At 37.5% G+C, this 20,735-nt stretch overlaps 3 protein-coding genes across 3 annotated transcripts; all 3 read left to right on the top strand.

Moving 5' to 3' along the window:
- Positions 1-1,634: 1,634 nt before the first annotated feature.
- Positions 1,635-2,072, top strand: LOC107641038 (uncharacterized). The gene has a single exon (XM_016344547.1). The coding sequence runs from the start codon at positions 1,635-1,637 to the stop codon at positions 2,070-2,072; it is 438 nt and encodes a 145-aa protein (XP_016200033.1).
- Positions 2,073-4,946: 2,874 nt separating this feature from the next.
- LOC107641040 (uncharacterized) lies at positions 4,947-6,167 on the top strand. The gene is made up of 2 exons (XM_016344549.1): positions 4,947-5,237; positions 5,658-6,167. The coding sequence occupies exons 1-2, from the start codon at positions 4,947-4,949 to the stop codon at positions 6,165-6,167; spliced, it is 801 nt and encodes a 266-aa protein (XP_016200035.1).
- A 9,021-nt stretch (positions 6,168-15,188) lies between these two features.
- Positions 15,189-19,022, top strand: KLCR2 (Tetratricopeptide repeat (TPR)-like superfamily protein). Its single transcript, XM_016347812.3, has 3 exons — positions 15,189-15,590; positions 16,299-18,256; positions 18,383-19,022. Exons 2-3 carry the CDS (start codon positions 16,332-16,334, stop codon positions 18,594-18,596), a joined length of 2,139 nt encoding a protein of 712 aa, XP_016203298.1. The 5' UTR covers positions 15,189-15,590; positions 16,299-16,331; the 3' UTR covers positions 18,597-19,022.
- The last annotated feature ends 1,713 nt before the right edge of the window (positions 19,023-20,735 follow it).

Below are 20,735 nucleotides of genomic sequence, written 5' to 3' on the forward strand. Positions count from 1 at the left end.
TAATTCTAGTTTAGGGTTGGTTCTGAATTTTTGTTTATTCAATGTTAATGCAGGAAAGGGAAAGGTGAAAGAGGAAGAATTTGTGGAATTAGTGCACCACATGAAAATTGTGGAATTAGTTTGGTTGTATTTCTGATTCAGTTTGGTTTTATATTTTGATTCAGTTTGGAATTGATGCACCATTTTTGCAAATTTTTTGGAATTAGTTTGGTTGTGTATCTTGATTTTCTTGATTCAGTTCAGGTTGATTATTGTTCCATTTGTTTCTGCTGTTTTTGCCGCATTTGTTAATGATTTTAATTCGTTGTGCTTCTGCTAATTTGTTAGAAATTTGAGTCAGATTGATCATTGTGCTTCTGCTTTTTTTGTAAAATTGTTAATTATTTTAGTTTGTTGTGTTTCTGCTCATTTGTTAGTGATCTCTGAGTTAGGTTGACTATTGTTATTTGTGAGTGACTGTGAAATGGTATAATGGTATTTATTTGAATTAATTAAATAAACCGAACCAAACCGAACCAAACCAAACCAAACCGATTTTAATTGGTTTGGTTTGGTTCGGAGATCTTGAAAAATAAACCAAACCAAACCGAACCGCAGTTTTGATAAAAGATCGGATCGGATGACTTTTTCTCAAATAACCGAACCAAACCGCACCGCGAACACCCCTAGCGACAGCTAGAGAGGGAAAATTTCGAGGAAGGTGGGTCTGTCCTTGAGGGGCCCACCTCTGACAAGGTATATATGAGGAGGGTCCTATCCCTCCCCCCGAGTTACGTCACTACACCTTTACTCACTGCTACTTGCATACTTCCTGACTTGGGCGTCGAAGTGTCATTGCAGGTGGCTCCCCCCATATTTCACGAAGAGCTCGGGAGGTCGTTCGCTCGCGCATCACTCACACCAGACCCAGATTCAGGCCTACCCCCATCAACATCCAGGGATCAGCCCCACCCTTTCGGAACCCCGAGTTACCGAACATTGGTGCCGTCTGTGGGGACAAGCCTGGCAAGGATGGACTTTCTGTTAAGTCCCGTAGAGGTGAACCACGCAGGGAGGAAATGGTCCCGAGAAGCGATATGGTAGCCTCAGTGGCTTCCTCTCGCGAATGCACCAGATCCCCCCTGCGACAACCTGAGCTCCCTTCGCGCTCCTACGGTAGGCGACCATTCGGCGGAACAGGTAGTGATAGCGCCAGAATAATACAAGAGCTGCGCCACAGAGTGCAAAATCTAGAGTGGGAGGTGGCCAACAGAGAGCACCACCGACCAACTCCAAGGCAAGAGTGCTCCTGGTCTCCTCAAAGAAGAGGGAGAAGTCCCCAAAGGAGTCACTCCAGACGTACCCTGAGCCCCCAATCGGAGGCAGAAAGTCAAGGAAAAAGCAGGGAAGCGCCAAGGAGACGGCGAGATTCCGTGATTTACACCCGACCCCCGACAAGAAATACTGCGAAGGAGAACCGAGAAGACAGCAGAGAAAGACCAAGGAGAAGGCGACCACCCGTGATCATGGGGGCAACCCCTTTTCATCATTCGATCCTCGAGGTCCAGCTACCGAAGTACTTCGATAAGCCAACAGACATGAGGTACAATGGGACCCAAGACCCCTAAGAACACTTAACGGCCTTTGAGGCCAGGATGAACCTGGAAGGGGTGGATGATGAAGTAAGATGTCGCACCTTCCCCGTGACCTTAGCTGGACCGACAATTCGATGGTTCAATGCTCTCCCCCAGGGTTCTATAACCACCTTTGCTGACATCAGTTGCGCCTTTCTAGCTCAGTTCACCACACGCATCGCTAAAACGAAGCACCCGATCAACCTGCTCGGGGTGACACAGAGAAACAGCGAGCTGACCAGGAAGTACCTTGATAGGTTCAATGACGAGTGCTTGGAGATCGATGGCCTAACCGACTCGGTGGCCAGCTTGTGCTTGACGAACGGGTTGTTGAACGAGGATTTCAGAAAACATCTCACCACCAAGCCCGTGTGGACGATGCAAGAAATCCAGAACATGGCCAGGGAATATATCAATGATGAAGAGGTTAGCCAGGTTGTGGCAGCCAACAAACGGTAGCCCGCCTACAACCATACCCGTCAGGCCGGTAGCGAGGAAAGGCCCAGGGAACACTCCAAGGACGGGGCCCCGGCTAAAACTTTCAAGCAGTTCCCCCGGGTAGGAAAGTTTACCAACTATACCCCCCAAACAGCCCCAATTGTCGAAGTTTATCAACATATCGCCGACAAAGGCATCCTGTCAAAGCCCCGACAACTGAAAGACAGAACGGGGGAAAATAAAAGCCTCTATTGCGATTACCACAAGGGGTACGACCACAAGACTCAAGATTGTTTCGACCTAAAAGATGCCTTAGAGCAGGCGATCCGGGAAGGAAAGCTGGCCGAGTTTTCTCACCTTATAAGTAAACCCCGGAGACGGGATCGCGATCGGTCCGGCAATGACAGAAGCCGCACCGTGAACAGAGACAAGAACCAGAGGACAATGAGCGCAGCCTCACCATCGTGAACGTCGTGGTCGGAAGAGACGTGGCTCCTAGGTCGAAATCGGCAAACAGGAAGGACGCTAAAGTCTTGGCCGTGTCATCATCCGGTTTTGCCCCTCCCTCCAGGAGGATACCGTCAATATCATTTAGACCCGAAGACCAATGGTTTGATGACTTATCAGAGAACCCTCCGATGGTGATCACAGCTAGAGTTGGAACTGGCTTAGTAAAGCGAATCCTGGTTGATACTGGAGCCGACTCGAACATCATGTTTCGCAATGTGTTTGATGCTTTGGGCCTGCGAAACGCCGACCTAAAGTCTCACCGACACAGCGTAGTCGGCTTGGGGGATAACTTTATTAAATCAGATGGAATAGTCTCTCTACCAGTGTCCATAGGAGGAGGAAGAGGGAAGAGGTCGGTGATGGCGGAGTTCGTGGTCTTGAGGGACTCCACGGCCTACAACCTCATTTTGGGAAGAAAGACTATCAACGAGTTCGGAGCAGTGATTTGCACAAAGCTATTGATGATGAAGTTTGTTACAGATGATGGGTCAGTTGGATTCATCAGGGGAGATTTGGAAACGGCAGTCGCGTGCGACAACGCCAGCCTCTCCCTGAGGAAGAAATCCAAAGAGGCATCCTGAGTCTTCCTCGCCGACCTGGACGTCAGGGTGGACGACAAACCCAGGCCAGAACCCGAGGGGGACCTCGATAAGTTCAGGGTCGGCAATTCAGAGGAAAAGTTCACCTTCGTGAACAGAAACCTGTCCCATGACTTGAAAGAACATTCGGTGGAAATGATCAGAGCTAATGGCGACCTATTCGCTTGGACGCTGGCCGACATGCCGGGGATAGACCCCTAGTTCATGTCACACCATCTGGCCGTGAGGGCAGAGGCCAAACCGGTGGCTCAAAGAAGAAGGAAAATGTCCCAAGAAAGGGCGGAAGAGGTGGCCAGGCAAACGGCCAGTCTGCTAGAAGTGGGCTTCATTCGGGAACTCGACTACTCGACTTGGCTGTCAAATGTAGTCTTAGTTAAAAAGTCCAGCGGGAAATGGAGAATGTGCGTGGATTATTCTGATCTTAACAAAGCATGCCCCAAAGATTCCTCCCCCCTCCCCAACATTGATGCTCTTGTTGACGCGGTGGTGGGGTACCGGTATCTGAGTTTCATGGACGCCTATTCTGGGTACAATCAGATACCGATGCACCGGCCAGACGAAGAGAAAACGGCGTTTATAATGCGAGGAGGAACGTACTGCTACAAGGTGATGCCATTTGGACTGAAGAACGCAGGGGCTACGTACCAAAGGTTGATGAACAAGATATTCAAAGATCTTATCGGCAAGACAGTGGAAGTGTACGTAGACGATATCCTGGTCAAGACCACCAAAGCTGAGGACCTCATCGGTGACCTGGAGAACGTGTTCGCCTCCCTTCGGTGACACGGCATGAGGCTTAATCCGCTCAAATGCACTTTCACCATGGAAGCTGGAAAATTCTTGGGGTTTATGATAACCCAAAGAGGAGTGGAGGCCAACTCGGAAAAGTGCAAAGAAATCAAACAAATGAAGAGCCCGGGATGTGTGAAAGATATCCAAAGGTTGGCGGGAAGACTTACCGCGCTATCTCGCTTCCTCGGTGCCTCGGCGGCTAAAGCTCTGCCATTCTTCAACTTGATGAAAAAGGGGATAGTGGTCGAGTGGACCCCGGCGTGTGAAGAAGTTAGCATACGCACTCCTGACCTCGTCCCGCAGGCTGCGGCAATACTTCCAAGGACACCAGGTAATTGTCAAGACGGATCAGGCAATCCGCCAGGTACTCCAGAAACCCGATCTGGCGGGCAGGTTGATGACTTGGGCTGTTGAACTGTCCCAGTACGACTTGCAATATGATCCCAGGCACGCGATCAAGGTTCAAGCCATGGTTGACTTCCTAGTAGAAGTCACAAGAGACCCTACCGGAACACCGAGCACACGGTAGAAGCTCCATGTGGACGGAGCATCCAACCAAACATTCGGAGGAGCAGGAATCATCCTGAAAAATCCAACCAGAGTTGTATATGAGTAGTCAGTCAAGTTTGAATTTCCGGTATCAAACAATCAAGTGGAGTACGAGGCCCTGCTGGGCGGCCTAGTTCTAGCAAGAGAGGTTGGAGCCACCAGATTAAAAATATGTAGCGACTCACAGGTCGTGACCTCACAGATCAATGGGACATACCAAGCCAGAGATTCGCTATTGCATAAATATCTGGAAAAAGTCAAACAGTTGAGCAAGCAATTTGAGGAAGTCACGGTGCAGCACGTCCTGAGAGAGAGGAACACACGGGCAGACTTCCTGTCAAAACTAGCGAGCACAAAGCCAGGGACGGGAAACCGATCTCTCATTTAGGGTTCGGTAAAAGAACCAACAGTGACCATACATTTAACCCAGGCAGATCCTTCCTGGATGGACCCAATCACCAATTTCTTGGAAAGCAGCAAACTCCCCAGTGACGAGAAGTTGGCAAACACGATAAAGCGAGAGGCGGCCAAGTATGCGATCATACAAGGTCAGTTGTTTAAGAAAGGGCTTAGCCAACCCCTGTTAAAGTGCCTGCGTCCCGACCAAATGGACTACGTGCTTAGAGAAGTCCACGAAGGATGTTGTGGTCACCACATCGAGGGAAAGGCCTTAGCCAGAAAGCTCGTTAGAGCCGATTATTACTGGCCCTCTATGATGTCGGATTCTAAGGAATTCGTGAAAAGGTGCAGAAGATGCTAGGAGAATGCCAATTTTCACAAAGCGCCAGCGGCCGAACTGAGCCTACTAACGGCGTCCCGACCTTTCTCGCAATGGGAAATCGATCTGTTAGGACCCTTCCCGGTCAGGCCAAGGCAGGTCAAGAACCTAATAGTGACTATTGATTATTATACCAAGTGGATAGAGGCCGAGTCATTGGCTAGCATATCCTCGGCAAATTGTCGGAAGTTTATGTGGAGGCAAGTAATAGCCAGGTCTGGAGTCCCAGAAGTCGTCATCTCAGATAATGGGACGCAGTTCGCCGATAAGAAATTCGGAGAGTTTCTTGCCGGCTTGGGCATAAGGCAGAAATTCTCGTCATTTGAACATCCCCAAACCAATGGCTAAGTCGAAGCTGCGAATAAGGTCATCTTGCAGGGCCTCAAAAAGCGACTTGACCAGAAAAAGGGAGCATGGACAGACGAGTTGGCCTCGGTCATCTGTTCCTATCGCACAACTCAGCAATCGTCTACCGAGGAGACCCCCTTTCGACTCACATATGGGGTAGATGCCATAATACCCGTGGAGATCGGTGAATCGAGCCCACGGCTACTCTTGGGAGGAGTCGAAGAAGCCGTAGAAAAGGACTTGATAGACGAGGCTAGGGAGATAGCCCACTTATCGGAGACGGCGTTGAAGCAGAGGATAGCCCTTCGTTACAACGCCAAAGTACTCAGGAGAGAGTTTGAGCAGAGCGACCTGGTCTTGCAACGTAACGATGTTGGACTACCGACACCTGGGGAAGGAAAGCTGGCGGCGAATTGGGAAGGCCCATACAGGGTGAAGGAGGTGCTCGGCAACGGCGCCTACAAACTGGAACGGCTTGATGGCAAAGAAGTGCCGAGGACTTGGAACGTGAGCAAGCGTTCTACTGGTTCAATCGATTGAGTAAGACCTGTACTGCTATATGTGGGATTGTTTGCCCTTTGTTATTTATTTGCCATTACCTTACGCTCGTATTACTTGACATTGCTATTTTATGCCCAATTAATTTTATTTGAAACTCGTCATCCCTACTTTTCGCGTTCAAAAAATTACCCGACCAAATTACTTTACCAGAGTAATCAGCGACGAAACAAGACGGTACCCCGGGAACCACTAAGATAACGAAGGACGCAATAAACGGCTATCAAACTGTTAAAAGCCATAATTCGGCTCCGATAATTGCCAACGAAAAAGGTAAACAAGTACAAGCAAAACAACTAACTACTAGTAAAACGGTAAGAAATAGCGACCAAAGCATGTACTCACAAAACGGTAAACGAGCAATTTGTTACATGTACGCCAAAACGGCAGCCAATTTTACCAAAATAAAGTATTCAGAAATACACATATTACAAAAAGCAAAGTACAAAGGCAAGACCACGTCACTTCTTCGGCATGTCAACAATTTTACCATCCTTAATAGTCTTGAAGATGCCAACAGCCGAGGTATCGAAGTCGGGAGCTATCAGCTTCACTTGAGCCTTGAGGGCCTCCTCAGTCATCAAGATAGCACTCTTCCCTTGCTTCACGGTCTCTTTATACTTCCTTTTCAATTCAGCTGCCTCGTTTTTGGCCGCAGTTGCCGATGCAAGGGCCTCATCGTGCTCTTTTTCAACTTCTTTCACCCGGCCCTGAGCGGCGTTGAGCTGACCCTCCAGAGTCATCTCCCGCTCGGTAAGCCATGCCACGGCAGCATCGGAAGTCTTAACTTTCTCCTCTGCGCTAGCTAGCTACTCCCGAAGTGACTGGACCTCAGCGTTGTATTTGTTATTAGCTTGAACAGAGGACTCGAGCTTGTTCTCCAATGAATGCGTCCCCGCCAGTACGAAATCCACCTTCCTCGCTATGGCGACTCCCCGGAGCAGGGTACGGTACATCCACCTAGCCTGCAAAGGGAGATCCCCACCATGGAAGAAGTCCTCCATGCCCGGGAGCAGTTGAGAATCAATAAAGTTTCCAGCATCAAAGTTCTTCTCCATCACGGTAAGAACTCCCTCGGGGCTAGAAGACGGCTTCCTCTTTCTGGGGTTGTCAACTATCATCACATCTGGGTTCTCCATCTCGATCTCTGGCTGAGGATTCGGGCCACTGCTAGTCCCGATCACCTCACCCTGGGTGGGTTGGGATTGAGCTCCGGCCTCGAGGGCGTTATGGGGAGGCACCTGCTGGTTATCGGTAGCCGGTTCATCATCGCTGTCATCACCCACAAGAAATGTATTGAACAAAGCATCAAGACCAACCTGGTCGGCAGCCATTGACACTACAAGAGCAAATAAAACTCGTTAGCCGGTAAAACGGATAATAAAACGACAAAAAGAACAGACAAACCAAGGGTAAACAACCACCCACCAATATAGCCTCTAGCCATGTCCTGATCCCCCATAAGAAGATGGTGGTTTACATGGTTCCTACCAAAGACGGCCAACAGGACGTCGGCAACCTTCTTGTTCTCGGCAGATAACCCTTTATATGTCACCTTGGTAAAGGCATTCGCACCCATCCCGAAGCTCTAGTAGGTCAGGATGCGGCGTTCTCCTTCCAACGTTAACCAAAAGGGATGCCGACCTTTGGCTGGACGAACCTTGAAGTATTTGTCCTTGAAACCATGATAGAAATCTTCGAAAAGGGCAAAAATCCTCTGACCTTGAGCCGAGCGGAAGGACATAAAGCCTTTCTTGGCTTTCCCCTCATTGGAAGGGTTTGTAAGGGTAAAAAGAAATAAAAATGCCTCGACAGAGTCCGGCAGCTCCAAGTATTCATAGACCATCTCGAAACAACAGATCGAAGCCCAGCTGTTCGGATGCAGTTGAGACGGCGCTACGTCACACCGGTTGAGCAGTGCCATTTGAAAAGGGGAAAAGGGAATACGAACTCCCAGTTGAGTGAACATTACCTTAAAAAACCAGATCCAATCGGTGACCCGGGGGGCATGCATGTTTAGTTGGTGTATCCGCTCGCGAGGGGCAGGCACGAAGACCTCATAATTAGCCTCCTCATCACCCCCGCCACACAAATATTCGGCTTGTCGAAACTCGGTGAGCTCCGCTATATCCATCTGGTTAGGGGAATCCTTCACGTCCGAAGTTACCCAGGCGTACCGGTCATAAGGTGCTCTCGGAACGGGAGCCCGCGCGACAGGACGTTGGGCCATAGGACGCTGGGCCATACCTACAGTAGGGGCATCACTCAGTTAGTCTAAGAAGCCGGGACATCAGCACTAATACCAGAAAATTACAGTATGTCTACTAGAGACTTGCGGTCAAGCTAAGCTTAAATATAGTAAAAAACGAAGCCTAAAAAACCAACATTTTGGATTGGTAACCCCTCTAATACATCTACCTAATGCTAACGTCATTTAACATGCAATCCAACCCAGAAGAGAAACACGCATACAGAAACGGCATGAAAAGCAAAATGAAGCTGTACAAGTTGAAGCATGAGAAATAGAGCGTACCAAGATAGTAGTACGGATCTGAAGAAGCCGAAAGGATGAGGGAGGCCTGAGCAAAGCAACAAGTTGCAGCAAGGAATTTGGAATGAAGAAGGAGAATACGAGAGAAGTGTGATGATAGTGGAAGTTGAAAACTGAAAAGGAAACTGACACATGAAGAAGCGCGAAAGACAGGGGTAGAATAGTCATTTCACGCAGGGTTTTGAATAACGCATTATGAGCATTAAATGCTCAGCGCAAAAAACAAGGCGAGAAGCGGCGCACCCCTCACGGGCCCAAGAGACGCGTCCCGACCACGAGCGGTCGGTTAAGCGACAACGCATACGAAGAAGAGCTAAACGCGCCCACCACGGTGCTCACGGCCATGGCTGGCGCGTTGGGAGCACTGTTACGGCCCAGCCCAGCTGGCCTCGGCATACGAGTTCATCGGACCCGGACAGCTGGTCTGCGGGGCGCCACACGCCCGGACCCTGGCCAGGGTATCTTTCCTCCTTTTTGCCAGCTCACCTGGTGACAGCTGGAGAGGAAAAACTTCGAGAAATGTGTGTCTGTTCTTGAGGGGCCCACCTCTGAAAGGGTATATATGGGGAGGGTCCTACCCCTCCCCCCGAGGTACGTCACTACATCTTTACTCACTGCTACCTGCATACTTCCTGACTTGGGCGTCGGATGTTATTGCAGGTGGCTTCCCCCATATTTCACGAAGAGCTCAGGAGGTCGTTCGCTCGCGCATCACTCACATCAGACCCAGATCCAGGCCTATCCCCATCAACATCCAGGGATCAGCCCCGACCCGTCCGGAACCCCAAGTTACCGAACATATATTGTGTGATTTTTTTTCTTTCATCTTATATATATATAGGTCATATCCATTGAGGCTATAAAAAAATAAAAACAATTATCTATATAATCAAATACTTATCGTTACAATAAACATTGACATATTTAAATTTAGTACTGTTATATATTCAAACATTTTAAATAATCAAGTCTAATTAAATTATTTTAAATTAAAAAAAAATTATACACATAAAATGATAAATTATATATATTTTTTTTACTTATTTTCTCTTTCTCTTTCGATTTCTATTACTACTATTTTTTTTTTCTTTAGTATTTTTTATTTTTTTCTTAATATTATTACAGTATTTTTTATTTTTTTATTTTTTTGTAAGATAAAACAAAAAAAATTATAAAATAACAAAATAAGAAAAAAAAGATAAAGATAAAGAGAAGGAGAAAGATAAAAAAAATATAAAATAAAAAATAATACTAAAATTTTTTAATTGTGAAACAGAAATTTCTTAACAATGAAAGAAAAAAATTTTTAATCAACTGGAAGTTAGAAAAAATAAAAATAGCACTTAAAATTTTTAATTGTAACATAAAAATTTATTAACCATAACACAAAAATTTCTTAATTAATTAATTAGAAAACATTAGAAACAAAAATAGTACTAAAATTTTTTAACTGTGACACAAAAAATTTTTTAATCAATTAAAAACTATCAAAAATAAAAATAGCACCGAAAATTTTTAACCATGACATAGTATCTATGACAAAATTTATATATATGTATAAATATATTTTCTTTTCTTAGTTAACATATCTATCTTTTATTCCATTAAATTTTTGTATTGATAGTAGATACTTTGTCTATAATAAAAATTTGAATATTATTGAATCATTAAAATCTTTTTCTTTACTTCTTACTATTATTCTTTGTAGAGAGAGAAATAAACAGAAAATAAAAATAAAAAAACAAAAAAAAGAAAAAGAAGAGATAGAAAAAGAGAAAGAAGAAAGAGAAGAAGAAGCAGAGAGAAGGAAAAAAAGAAGATGCAATGCAAATGAAGAAAAAAAATAATGATACATATAAAATTTTCTTTACGAAGAAGAAGAGTGTGTATAAATATAAATATAACTAAGTCAGACTTAATTTAAAAATTATTTGACTGTGAACATTTCTACTATTTAAATTTGAGAAGAATATTCATAATTAATTCATTAAATATGTATATGTTTAATTTTAAAATTAGTTGTGTTGGGTTAGATTTGGTGACAATGAGCGTGGACGGTGGAGACAAGTGCCTATCCTAATAACTATTACATAAGTTTGTATTAGTATATGATATTAATAAATAGAGAAAATTTTACTTTTTTTAAGAGATGTTAAAATGATATTTTTCTTTTTTCTATTTGTAAAATATACACTCACCTCTTTTATAATTTTTAAAAAACTTTTTCGTTAATCCATTTAAAAATTTTTTGTGTTAACTAATGTTAACTTTATCCTTTTTTAAGAAAAATAAGTTAATTTTTACAAAAATATCTTTTAGCAAAATTTTTTATTTTTTGTGATTAAATTTTGTTTACCAAAATACCCATTAACAAATTATTTTTTTACTGGTTAAATTATATTTTTATCAAAATATTTTTAAAAAAATTTTTAACGATTAATTATTTTTTTTAAGATATCTTTCAATAATTTTTTAATTACTAAATTATAATTTCACCAAAATTTTTGTTAATAATTATTTTTGTATTTTACTATTAATTTTTTTATATCAATGTATATTATTTTAATATTCAATTAAAAATTTTTACCACTATTAATATGTATAACAATTAATATTAATAAATAATTTATTTCATAGAACTATTAAATATTATTAACAACTTTAACAAAATTTAAAAATAAGTCAAGATAAATAAATCCCAACTTTTAAAAATTGACATTTTATTCCTTTACATCTTTACAAAGCAAGTTCCTTAATAATTTAAAAAAATTATTGAAGAGTATCTAAGGAAAAAATAATTTAATCATTAAATTTTTTTAAAAATATTTTGAAAAAAATACAATTTAATCAATAAAAAAATAATTTGTTAAAGAATATTTTAATAAACAAAATTTAATCACAAAAAAAAAGTTTGTTAAAGGTATTTTTGTCAAAAATAATTTATTTTTTTCTTGAAAAATGGGTAGAACTAATGTTGGTTAACATAAAAAAATTAAATAGATTAAAGATAAAGTTTTTAAAAATTATAAGAGAGAAAAATATATATTTTATAAATAAAGAAAAAAAATATCATCTTAATATCTTTCAAAAAAAAAAAAGTGAAATTTTTTCTAATAAATATGTAACTGCGTCCACTATATATGGGATTAATGTGATTAAATTTGAATTCATGCTAAAAACTAAAAACAATACAAACTACAAAAGTTATTAATTTATATAATTTGATCATAAACAAAGACAAAAAAAAAATTTAATCAAAATTGATATGACTATATATATTATTTCTGAATTAATATACTTTTTATGTGATTATATGAGAGTAATCTTTTATTTATTTATTTATTTATTTTGTATAATATCTATCAATTCACCGGATCCTATCTTCAGGAATTCAGCTAACTCTGCTTGATATTTAGAGATAAAAGAATAATCATTTGTAAAGATAAAATTTAACGGTGGAAATTTAGATGCAGTCAACTTTACGTGAAGTTAATAACTGAGAGTCATTAGATGAAAATTTAGTCAAATCAGTCAAATCATTTAATCACTCTCAGTTATTAACTTCACGTGAAGTCGACTGCACCTGAGTTTTCACCCGATTTAACTAAAACACAAGTTTAAATTCTAATAAATCTTAAATGTTTTTTCTCTCAAAATTATTACAAAAAAAGCAATAACTCCTACAATTCGAAAAGACATCATATTTATGGGCAACAAGAAGATATGTATAAATTCACTATAATAAACTCTCGCAATTTTTTTTTTAATTATTTGATGAAGCGTTGACTAATTCTTAAATCCAAATTAAGATAAACACTTATTTATATTTTGTGAGTCTTAATCCCACCATTTCATCAAAAACAATAATGTACATCATATATCACCTTGAAAGTATCCCCACAAATAACCATAACGAACCTCCTTTACCTATCTATCACTCAATCCGAAATTCTATTTGACTTGTCTTGATCTTTTCCACGAGACTCTTCCCAATAATTTTCTCTTTTTTTTTTTTATTTAAAGAATTTATTTATCTTTTATTATAAGACCACATATTAAAATTATAAATAAAAATCTTTTTAATATATTTATTTTATATTTATTAAAAAAATTTAAAATTTTTTATTAATAATAAATTTATCATATACTCTATATATTATGAGCAATATTATCTAAAACCTTTTCTAAATGCACGTATGAAAGAAGCAAAAATATATTCCCTAGAAAATCCATACATGTTAAATCATGATCAATATGGGAATATAAACAACTTTTGGGGTTGTGAGGTGGGCCCGGTCCCCGGCCCGCAGCCACGGCTTGGTATGAGGGGTCCATCAATGGTGCTAACAAGTTACCAGCCTCAATGCAGCTGGATGTGGTCCATGTGGATACCGCATTCATACAAAATCCTCACCATTTACCAATCATTGCATCCAGTGTATCCTTCAACTTTTGCCACGTGGGGGTTTCCGTGTGGGCATTTACGAAATCCAAAGTCACCGGCATGGCATGCCAACTGATCTTTTCGCGTCGAAAAGCCGTTAAACCCGCCATCCTCCTACGTTTCAACTGCAACAAGTTTTCCAACTTAAATTAAATTAAAATATTGTCAAAACTATTTATATTTTATAAAAATTTGTTAACTTGTGTTCTAAATATATCATAAAAAAATATTTTATAAAAATTATTATAAAAATTAATATTTTTAAATTTTAATGCATTAAATATATCAAAAACATTAAAAAAAATTTTATTATTATATTTTTAAAATATACTTTTATGACACAAATTAATTAAATTCTATTTTATATTACTCTTAATTTTTTCCGTGTAATTTTATAAACATTATTGCGTTAAAATATCAAGGAGGCTTAGTAGTTTCTAGTACAACTTTGAAGTTATAAATTAAGGGGGGAAAAGGACCATCTAAGAACCGATAAGTAAATGTTAAAAAATTCCCCAAAAGCAAATCTGACACAAGAATTATGATCTTTTTAAACAAATTTATGAGCTTGTATCTTTTCTTTGTACATTATTTATTTATTTATTTTAAATTTCAAGATAACAAAGCTTTTAACGGAGATGTTACCCAAAGTAATGCCACTCATCATCATATTTGTTTTGGGGTGCAAGAATGTGGGTCATCAAATTTGTGTTCTCACTTCTCAACTAACATAATCAGCTAATTATTAAGTACTTACCAATAATTAATCACTACAAGTAAGTATTATTTGGAATTCGCAAAATATACAGTCAACAATAATTATTGAAAAAGAATTTTATTTTTCAATGTACTATCTTTTTCTTGAACTAAATTATTTACGATATACATTTAATTTTAATAAACTAATAAAAACTTTATACGATCACATAATTAATATTTTTAGATAAATTTTTACATAATAAATTTAAAAATTAATTACTTTTACTAATTGTTTGTTGATACAAGATTTGGATGTCTATATAAAAAACTAAGACATCTTTTAGACAAATATTAGAAGGCCAACATAGGAAAAAAAAAATTAACCAGAATTAACCCAAATAAATACAAGCAAAAATTGTTAGTTACTTAAAGGGTGAATTTTGTTTGTGTTTTTTATTTTTTATCTTTATTTTTAGTATTTTTATTTTTTGAATTTTATAAAAAAAAAAGAGAAAACAATTTTATTTTCATCTTTTTTATTTTTTACAAAATTTTAAAAATAAAAAATAACAAAAATAAAATGAAAAAACGACAAATAAGTCATTGACTTTTTATCTTAAAGACAAATAAATTCTTGACTAACTAATAATTTAAAGACGTCCCTCACTTTTTAAAAAGTCAGACATCTAAGTCTTTCTAAAAAATTTATTTATCCTAATATATTTTAGACAAAGAAATTTAAATATTTTACATTTTAAAAAATAAGAGACATTTTTGTATTTTTAATTGGGTTTAGCAAACATGTACTGTAAGGGCACATAATAAGCTTACCACTAGCAAAAAATTTTAAATGTTTTTATTTAATGAATACAAAATAAATGTATTGAAAATTTAAAATTTTTATATGAATAATACTACACAACTAAATTTTTTTATGAGTTGAGTTTAATCAAGTTAAACAATAAAATTTGGAGTAGTGTTATTCATAATTAATTTTTGTTAATATTAGACCAACTTGATTAGACTTACTTAACATAAAAGACTTAGATATATAATATTATTCTTTTTATATTTTCAATAAAAAAATTTTTATTTTGTAATTTTAACATGTACTTTTAATATACATAATATATAAATTTTTTTTAATTAATTAAAAACTTATGTATCTTTAAACTAAAAAACTACGATATATATATATATATATATATATATAAAATGCATACCAAAGGCATCTTTATTATTTATATACTATCTTAACTAAATGTACCGGCACTAAAATTCATATAATGAATAATGGAAAGTTTCTAAAGAAATTTACCTTGGGAAAAAGCAAATTTGAAAAAAGGAAAAAGATAATAATAATAATAATGAAACAGTTGACGTTGAAGAGGGAAAGAAAGAGTGGGAGAGTGGTCAACTTCCTGGTGTTGCTTCAGCATTCCAACTCCATGCTCTGCAAGCACAACACATGATGTTATCTAGAAAATCTCAATAATGTCACTTTCAATTCCAATTATACCCTCCCAATCTTCCCAAAACTCCCAGTAACTGCCACATACTCTCTTCTTCGTCTTCTTCAATACCCCCACATGTGTATATATAAATGCTTACCATTACAAATCATACCAGCTATGTATATTCCACATTGACCTCATTTCTCTTCATCTTGTAAATAAGGTTTTGCCTCTTTTTTCTTCAGAGAGTAATAAAGGTAACACTAAAACCCCTATGTTCATTGATCATTACAATATGTTTTCTATTTATCGTTGCTTTTGTGTATTGGGTTTTGTTTATCAATGCTGAGAATGGAATTTCAGAAGCGCTTTTGTTCTTGTGTTGTAATGTTAGTGGAGAATCTCAGAAGAAACAATGTCACGCAATCAATTAAATTTATTTTAATTGCTGTTGGCTTCTTTTTTTTCCTTTTCTGTGTTGTGATTGATTCTAAAGTTTGATTCATTTATCTTTTTCCCTTTTCTGTTTTTTTGTCCTTTCTTCTTACACAATTTTTTTAATTTTGTTCTAAATTCCATAACAAGTAATCAATGGTTGATTTTGAAGCCTTTCTCTCTTCCTGTCTCTCTATCTGTGAAGTGAGTACTTGGCTCTTGATTTTTTTTTTTTTTTATTCAGTTCTCAAAAAATCAATGTATGTAAGTAAATGTAATAATGTCGCAAAGCTTATTCTGATTTCTTCTTCAGATTTTTGTTTCTTGTTTTCCTATTCTAAAATTTGAAGAATTTTTTTATCTATATATTTGAGTTTAATTTTAATGTAGGGACAATATAAAATTGCATACTCTGTCATCCAATCAAAGTGTTGTTGTAAAATATAATTACTTTTGCTACTGTGATGACATATAACTGATAGTGAATATAAATCAAAACATTGTTATTCATTGATTTTTGTTCATGGCAGATTAAGTTGAGTGCTGATTGAATTGTTCTTCAAATGCCTGGGTTAGCAATGGATGAGTTACATGTAAATAGTGCAAAAGAAGAACATAGTGGGAGTTACACACCCCACAAGGAAAATTTCAACAATCAACAAGCATCTCCAAGGAGCACGCTGAGTCCAAGGAGCATTCAAAGTGACTCAATTGATTTGGCCATCGATGGTGTGGTGGACACCTCCATTGAGCAATTGTATCACAATGTCTGCGAGATGCGAAGCTCCGATCACTCACCATCCAGAGCTAGTTTCTTCTCGTATGGAGAAGAGTCAAGGATTGATTCAGAGCTTTGCCATCTTGTTGGTGACATTGCAGGTTTGGACATCACAAAGAAGGTTGTCAGAGAGAACAATGAGGATTCCAATGGCAATGGCAATGTTAGTGGTAATGAATCCACAAAGAAGGAAAATAACCTCTCACCAAACTCAAAGGTCATTGAAGAATCAGAAAAATCGACTCGAGGAAGCAAGAAATTGCGCGAGAGGCCGTCCAGGAAGGAGAGGGGTGCTAGAAAATCAAATGGTCTTTACCATATGAGGAGGTACAAGAGTCTTGGTTTAATGAAGGGGATTGAGGATCCTCTTGCTTCTGGTTTAGATAATCCAGAATTGGGACCTTTCTTGCTTAAGCAAACAAGGGATTTGATTGCTTCGGGTGAGAATCCAAGGAAGGCTCTTGATTTGGCTCTTAGAGCCTTGAAATCATTTGAGACTTGTGCTATTGATGGAAAACCAAGTTTGGAAATGGTTATGTGCCTCCATGTCTTGGCATCAATATACTGTAATATGGGACAGTACAATGAGGCCATTCCAATTCTTGAGCGTTCGATTGAAATTCCGGTTTTGGAGGATGGCCAGGATCATGCACTAGCAAAATTTGCAGGTTGCATGCAATTGGGTGATACTTATGCAATAATGGGTCAGATTGAGAATTCTCTGCTGTTTTACACAGCAGGCCTAGAAATTCAAGGGCAAATCCTGGGGGAAACGGATCCAAGATATGGTGAGACATGCCGGTATGTAGCCGAGGCGCATGTTCAGGCATTGCAGTTTGATGAGGCTGAGAAGATTTGTCAGACAGCTCTTGAAATTCACAAGGGAAACAGTTCACCAGATTCACTTGAGGAAGCGGCCGATAGAAGACTAATGGGGCTTATTTGTGATTCAAAGGGTGACTATGAGGCTGCACTCGAGCACTATGTTCTTGCAAGCATGGCTATGTCAGCAAATGGCCATGAAGTAGATGTTGCCACCATTGATTGCAGCATTGGTGACGCGTATCTCTCTTTGGCGCGCTATGATGAGGCGGTATTCTCTTATCAAAAGGCACTTACTGTGTTCAAATCAACCAAAGGAGAGAACCATCCGACGGTTGGTTCAGTTTATGTCCGGTTAGCCGACCTGTATAACAAGATAGGAAAGTTCAAGGAATCAAAATCTTACTGCGAAAATGCGCTGAGAATCTATGGGAAGATCAAACCAGGGATCCCCTCAGAAGACATTGCTAGTGGTTTGATTGATGTTGCCGCGATATACCAATCAATGAATGATTTGGAGAAAGGGTTGAAGCTTTTGAAGAAGGCTTTGAAGATATATGGTAATGCACCTGGACAACAAAGCACTGTTGCAGGGATTGAGGCACAGATGGGGGTAATGTATTACATGCTAGGGAACTATGCTGATTCCTATAACATCTTTAAGAGTTCCATTGCCAAGTTTCGCGCAAGCGGAGAGAAGAAATCAGCTTTGTTTGGGATTGCTTTGAACCAAATGGGGCTTGCTTGCGTGCAGCGTTATGCTATAAATGAAGCCGCGGATTTGTTTGAAGAGGCTAGGACAATATTGGAAAAAGAGTATGGTCCATATCATCCAGACACCTTAGGTGTCTATAGCAATCTTGCAGGAACCTATGATGCAATGGGCAGGTACATATTCATGATTTTCTCAATTTCTTAACCTTATGCAAATACATTATAGTTTTAAGAATGTGGACATAATTTTCAGGCCTTAATTATTAAGTATTAATACTTGTTTATCTGATGATTTTGCAGAGTGGATGATGCCATTGAGATTTTGGAATATGTAGTTGGAATGAGAGAAGAGAAGCTTGGAACAGCAAATCCTGATGTGGATGATGAGAAGCGTAGGTTGGCAGAGTTATTAAAAGAAGCAGGAAGGGCTCGGAACAGGAAAACAAGGAGGTCACTGGAAACTCTTCTTGATGCAAACTCACACCTCATAAAAGAAAATTTCATCAAGGTATAAATCATGCATGAAGCTGTATATATTATATAACGTATTGAAATTAGTGGTTTGCTTTATTTTTATCACTGTTCTCGGATAAAAATGTGTTATTTGTACCTTTTTTATTTCATATACTGAGTTTACACACATTCTTTCATCCTCAGATGAAGTGTGGAAATATGTGTGTCGGCTTAGTATACGAAACAAAAGACACGAGTACACATAACATTTCTCTCGCATATACGATCAACAAAGAAACCGAACAATAACAAAGTGGAAATATGCTCCACTTTCCAAATTTGTTCATTGCTCAAGCATTTTCACAGAAGTTGCTTTTGTATTTGTATTTTCTATAGTGCACAGGAAATTTATCTGTATTCATATATTCTTATTTGTATAACTGACTTTATAAAATGGTTGAAAGTTCAATTTTTCTATGCAAAGAAATGTAAGGTGGAACTTAATTTTCTATATGCTGGTATACCTAATGCTGTATTAGAAAATTCAGTCGCTTCTTACTGCGTTTGGAGATGCTACCATATAATATTTTTATTTGTTTTCATGTCATAGTCATTATCTTATGAATATGACATACATGAAAATGACATGATACTTCTAACTGGAAAGTGATTGTCTTTAAGTCTTAACTCCTAAGTGACATCATAGGTCAAACAAAAACAAATATAATAATATATCAAACACTTGATGTAATTTTTTCAAGTGAATCATGGAATTTACTTAGGGTATAAACTATAACTGCTCCTCATGTCTTGACCGGTAGTTGGGATTTTGACATTTATTCAATGAGTTTTATTAGCCAGTTCTCCAAGAACATTTATCAAGGTTTTAAATATTTGGGTAATTGACACCACTAAATCAAATGCTTTCTAATATTCTGTAATTATACTAAAAACAAAAGTGTTATATGCATGTCCGAATTTATATAGAAATTATGTAAATCGAAATTATTGGATTCGATTTACAAGGAGTATGTGTAAATCAAATGAATTAGCTTCGATTTACCTAGAAAGGAGCATAGTGGCACGAAAATAAAAGTTATTAGGGTTGATTTACTTGAATACATTAACGTAAATCGAAGCTACATTATTGGATTTATATATAGAGTAAAGTATAGTTTTTGTCCTCAACATTTGAGGTAAATCTTATTTGTCTATCTAACGTTTAAATTGTCCTATTTGTATTCCTAACGTTTGAAAAAGTGATTCAATGTTATCCTGCCATCAATTACACATTATGAGTGCTTTAGTTTGAGTTTTAAAAATATCTTCTTGAAATTAGAATACAAATGTCTGGGATAGAATCGATGATCTACTCCGAAAAATAGCTCATCAAATGTTGAAACTAATTCCTACAACATTTACATAATTCACTTTTTTAGGGACATAATTGAATCTAAACACAAATAATGGGTATAATATTAAAATTGAACACATCCAAGTGAGTTCTAATTGAGAATGAATACATTCAAGTGAGAATAATTGAAAAATATAATCTGATTTGTTAGTATAATTGATAGTATGATAACATTGAATCACTTTTATAAACGTTAAGAATACAAATAGGACGATTTAAACGTTAGAGACACAAATAGAATTTACCCCAAACGTTAGGGACAAAAACGATACTTTACTCTTATATATATATTGGGATTATTGGATTTATATATATATTGGGATAACGTAATAGATTATCTATGTACATCACTTATATAATAATATAAATACAAATACGAACAAAACGTTAAATTCTTGTCAAAGTGAGGCTCACAAGAGCTAGTGAAAATAATTTTTTAGTTCTTGTGCACTACAAAGATATCGAGTATATTACAAATTTTTATAATACTCAAAACATCTTTTAAGTAATTTTTAAATTTTATGAAATTATTTACAATAATTACAAAACATGCTTACAATAAAAAAAATTTAAACTTTATAAAAATATTTAATTTAATATTGTTATTAAAATTTTAGTTGTACTCGTTACAAAATAAATAATTATTTACAATAAGAGAATATATAATATTATAATAATAATAGTAGTAATAATTATAATAATAAAGTTTAAACCTACTTTATTATAAAGTTATTTAAGTCCTTTTATAAATTAAGTTTAACCAAGTTAAATAATAAGATTTAGAAT

Source organism: Arachis ipaensis, chromosome B5 (genome assembly GCF_059453495.1).
Source record: "Arachis ipaensis isolate K30076 ecotype BB chromosome B5, ASM5945349v1, whole genome shotgun sequence".
NCBI lineage: Eukaryota > Viridiplantae > Streptophyta > Magnoliopsida > Fabales > Fabaceae > Arachis > Arachis ipaensis.

Excerpts from the sequence above, each read along its gene's own strand:
- LOC107641038 (XM_016344547.1), top strand. The coding sequence starts at position 1,635 with ATGAACCTGGAAGGGGTGGATGATGAAGTAAGATGTCGCACCTTCCCC.
- KLCR2 (XM_016347812.3), top strand. The coding sequence starts at position 16,332 with ATGCCTGGGTTAGCAATGGATGAGTTACATGTAAATAGTGCAAAAGAA. Across the intron at positions 18,257-18,382 it reads ACCTATGATGCAATGGGCAG|AGTGGATGATGCCATTGAGA; the intron begins GTACATATTCAT and ends ATGATTTTGCAG.
- LOC107641040 (XM_016344549.1), top strand. The coding sequence starts at position 4,947 with ATGGACCCAATCACCAATTTCTTGGAAAGCAGCAAACTCCCCAGTGAC. Across the intron at positions 5,238-5,657 it reads TGTCGGATTCTAAGGAATTC|GGCCTCAAAAAGCGACTTGA; the intron begins GTGAAAAGGTGC and ends GTCATCTTGCAG.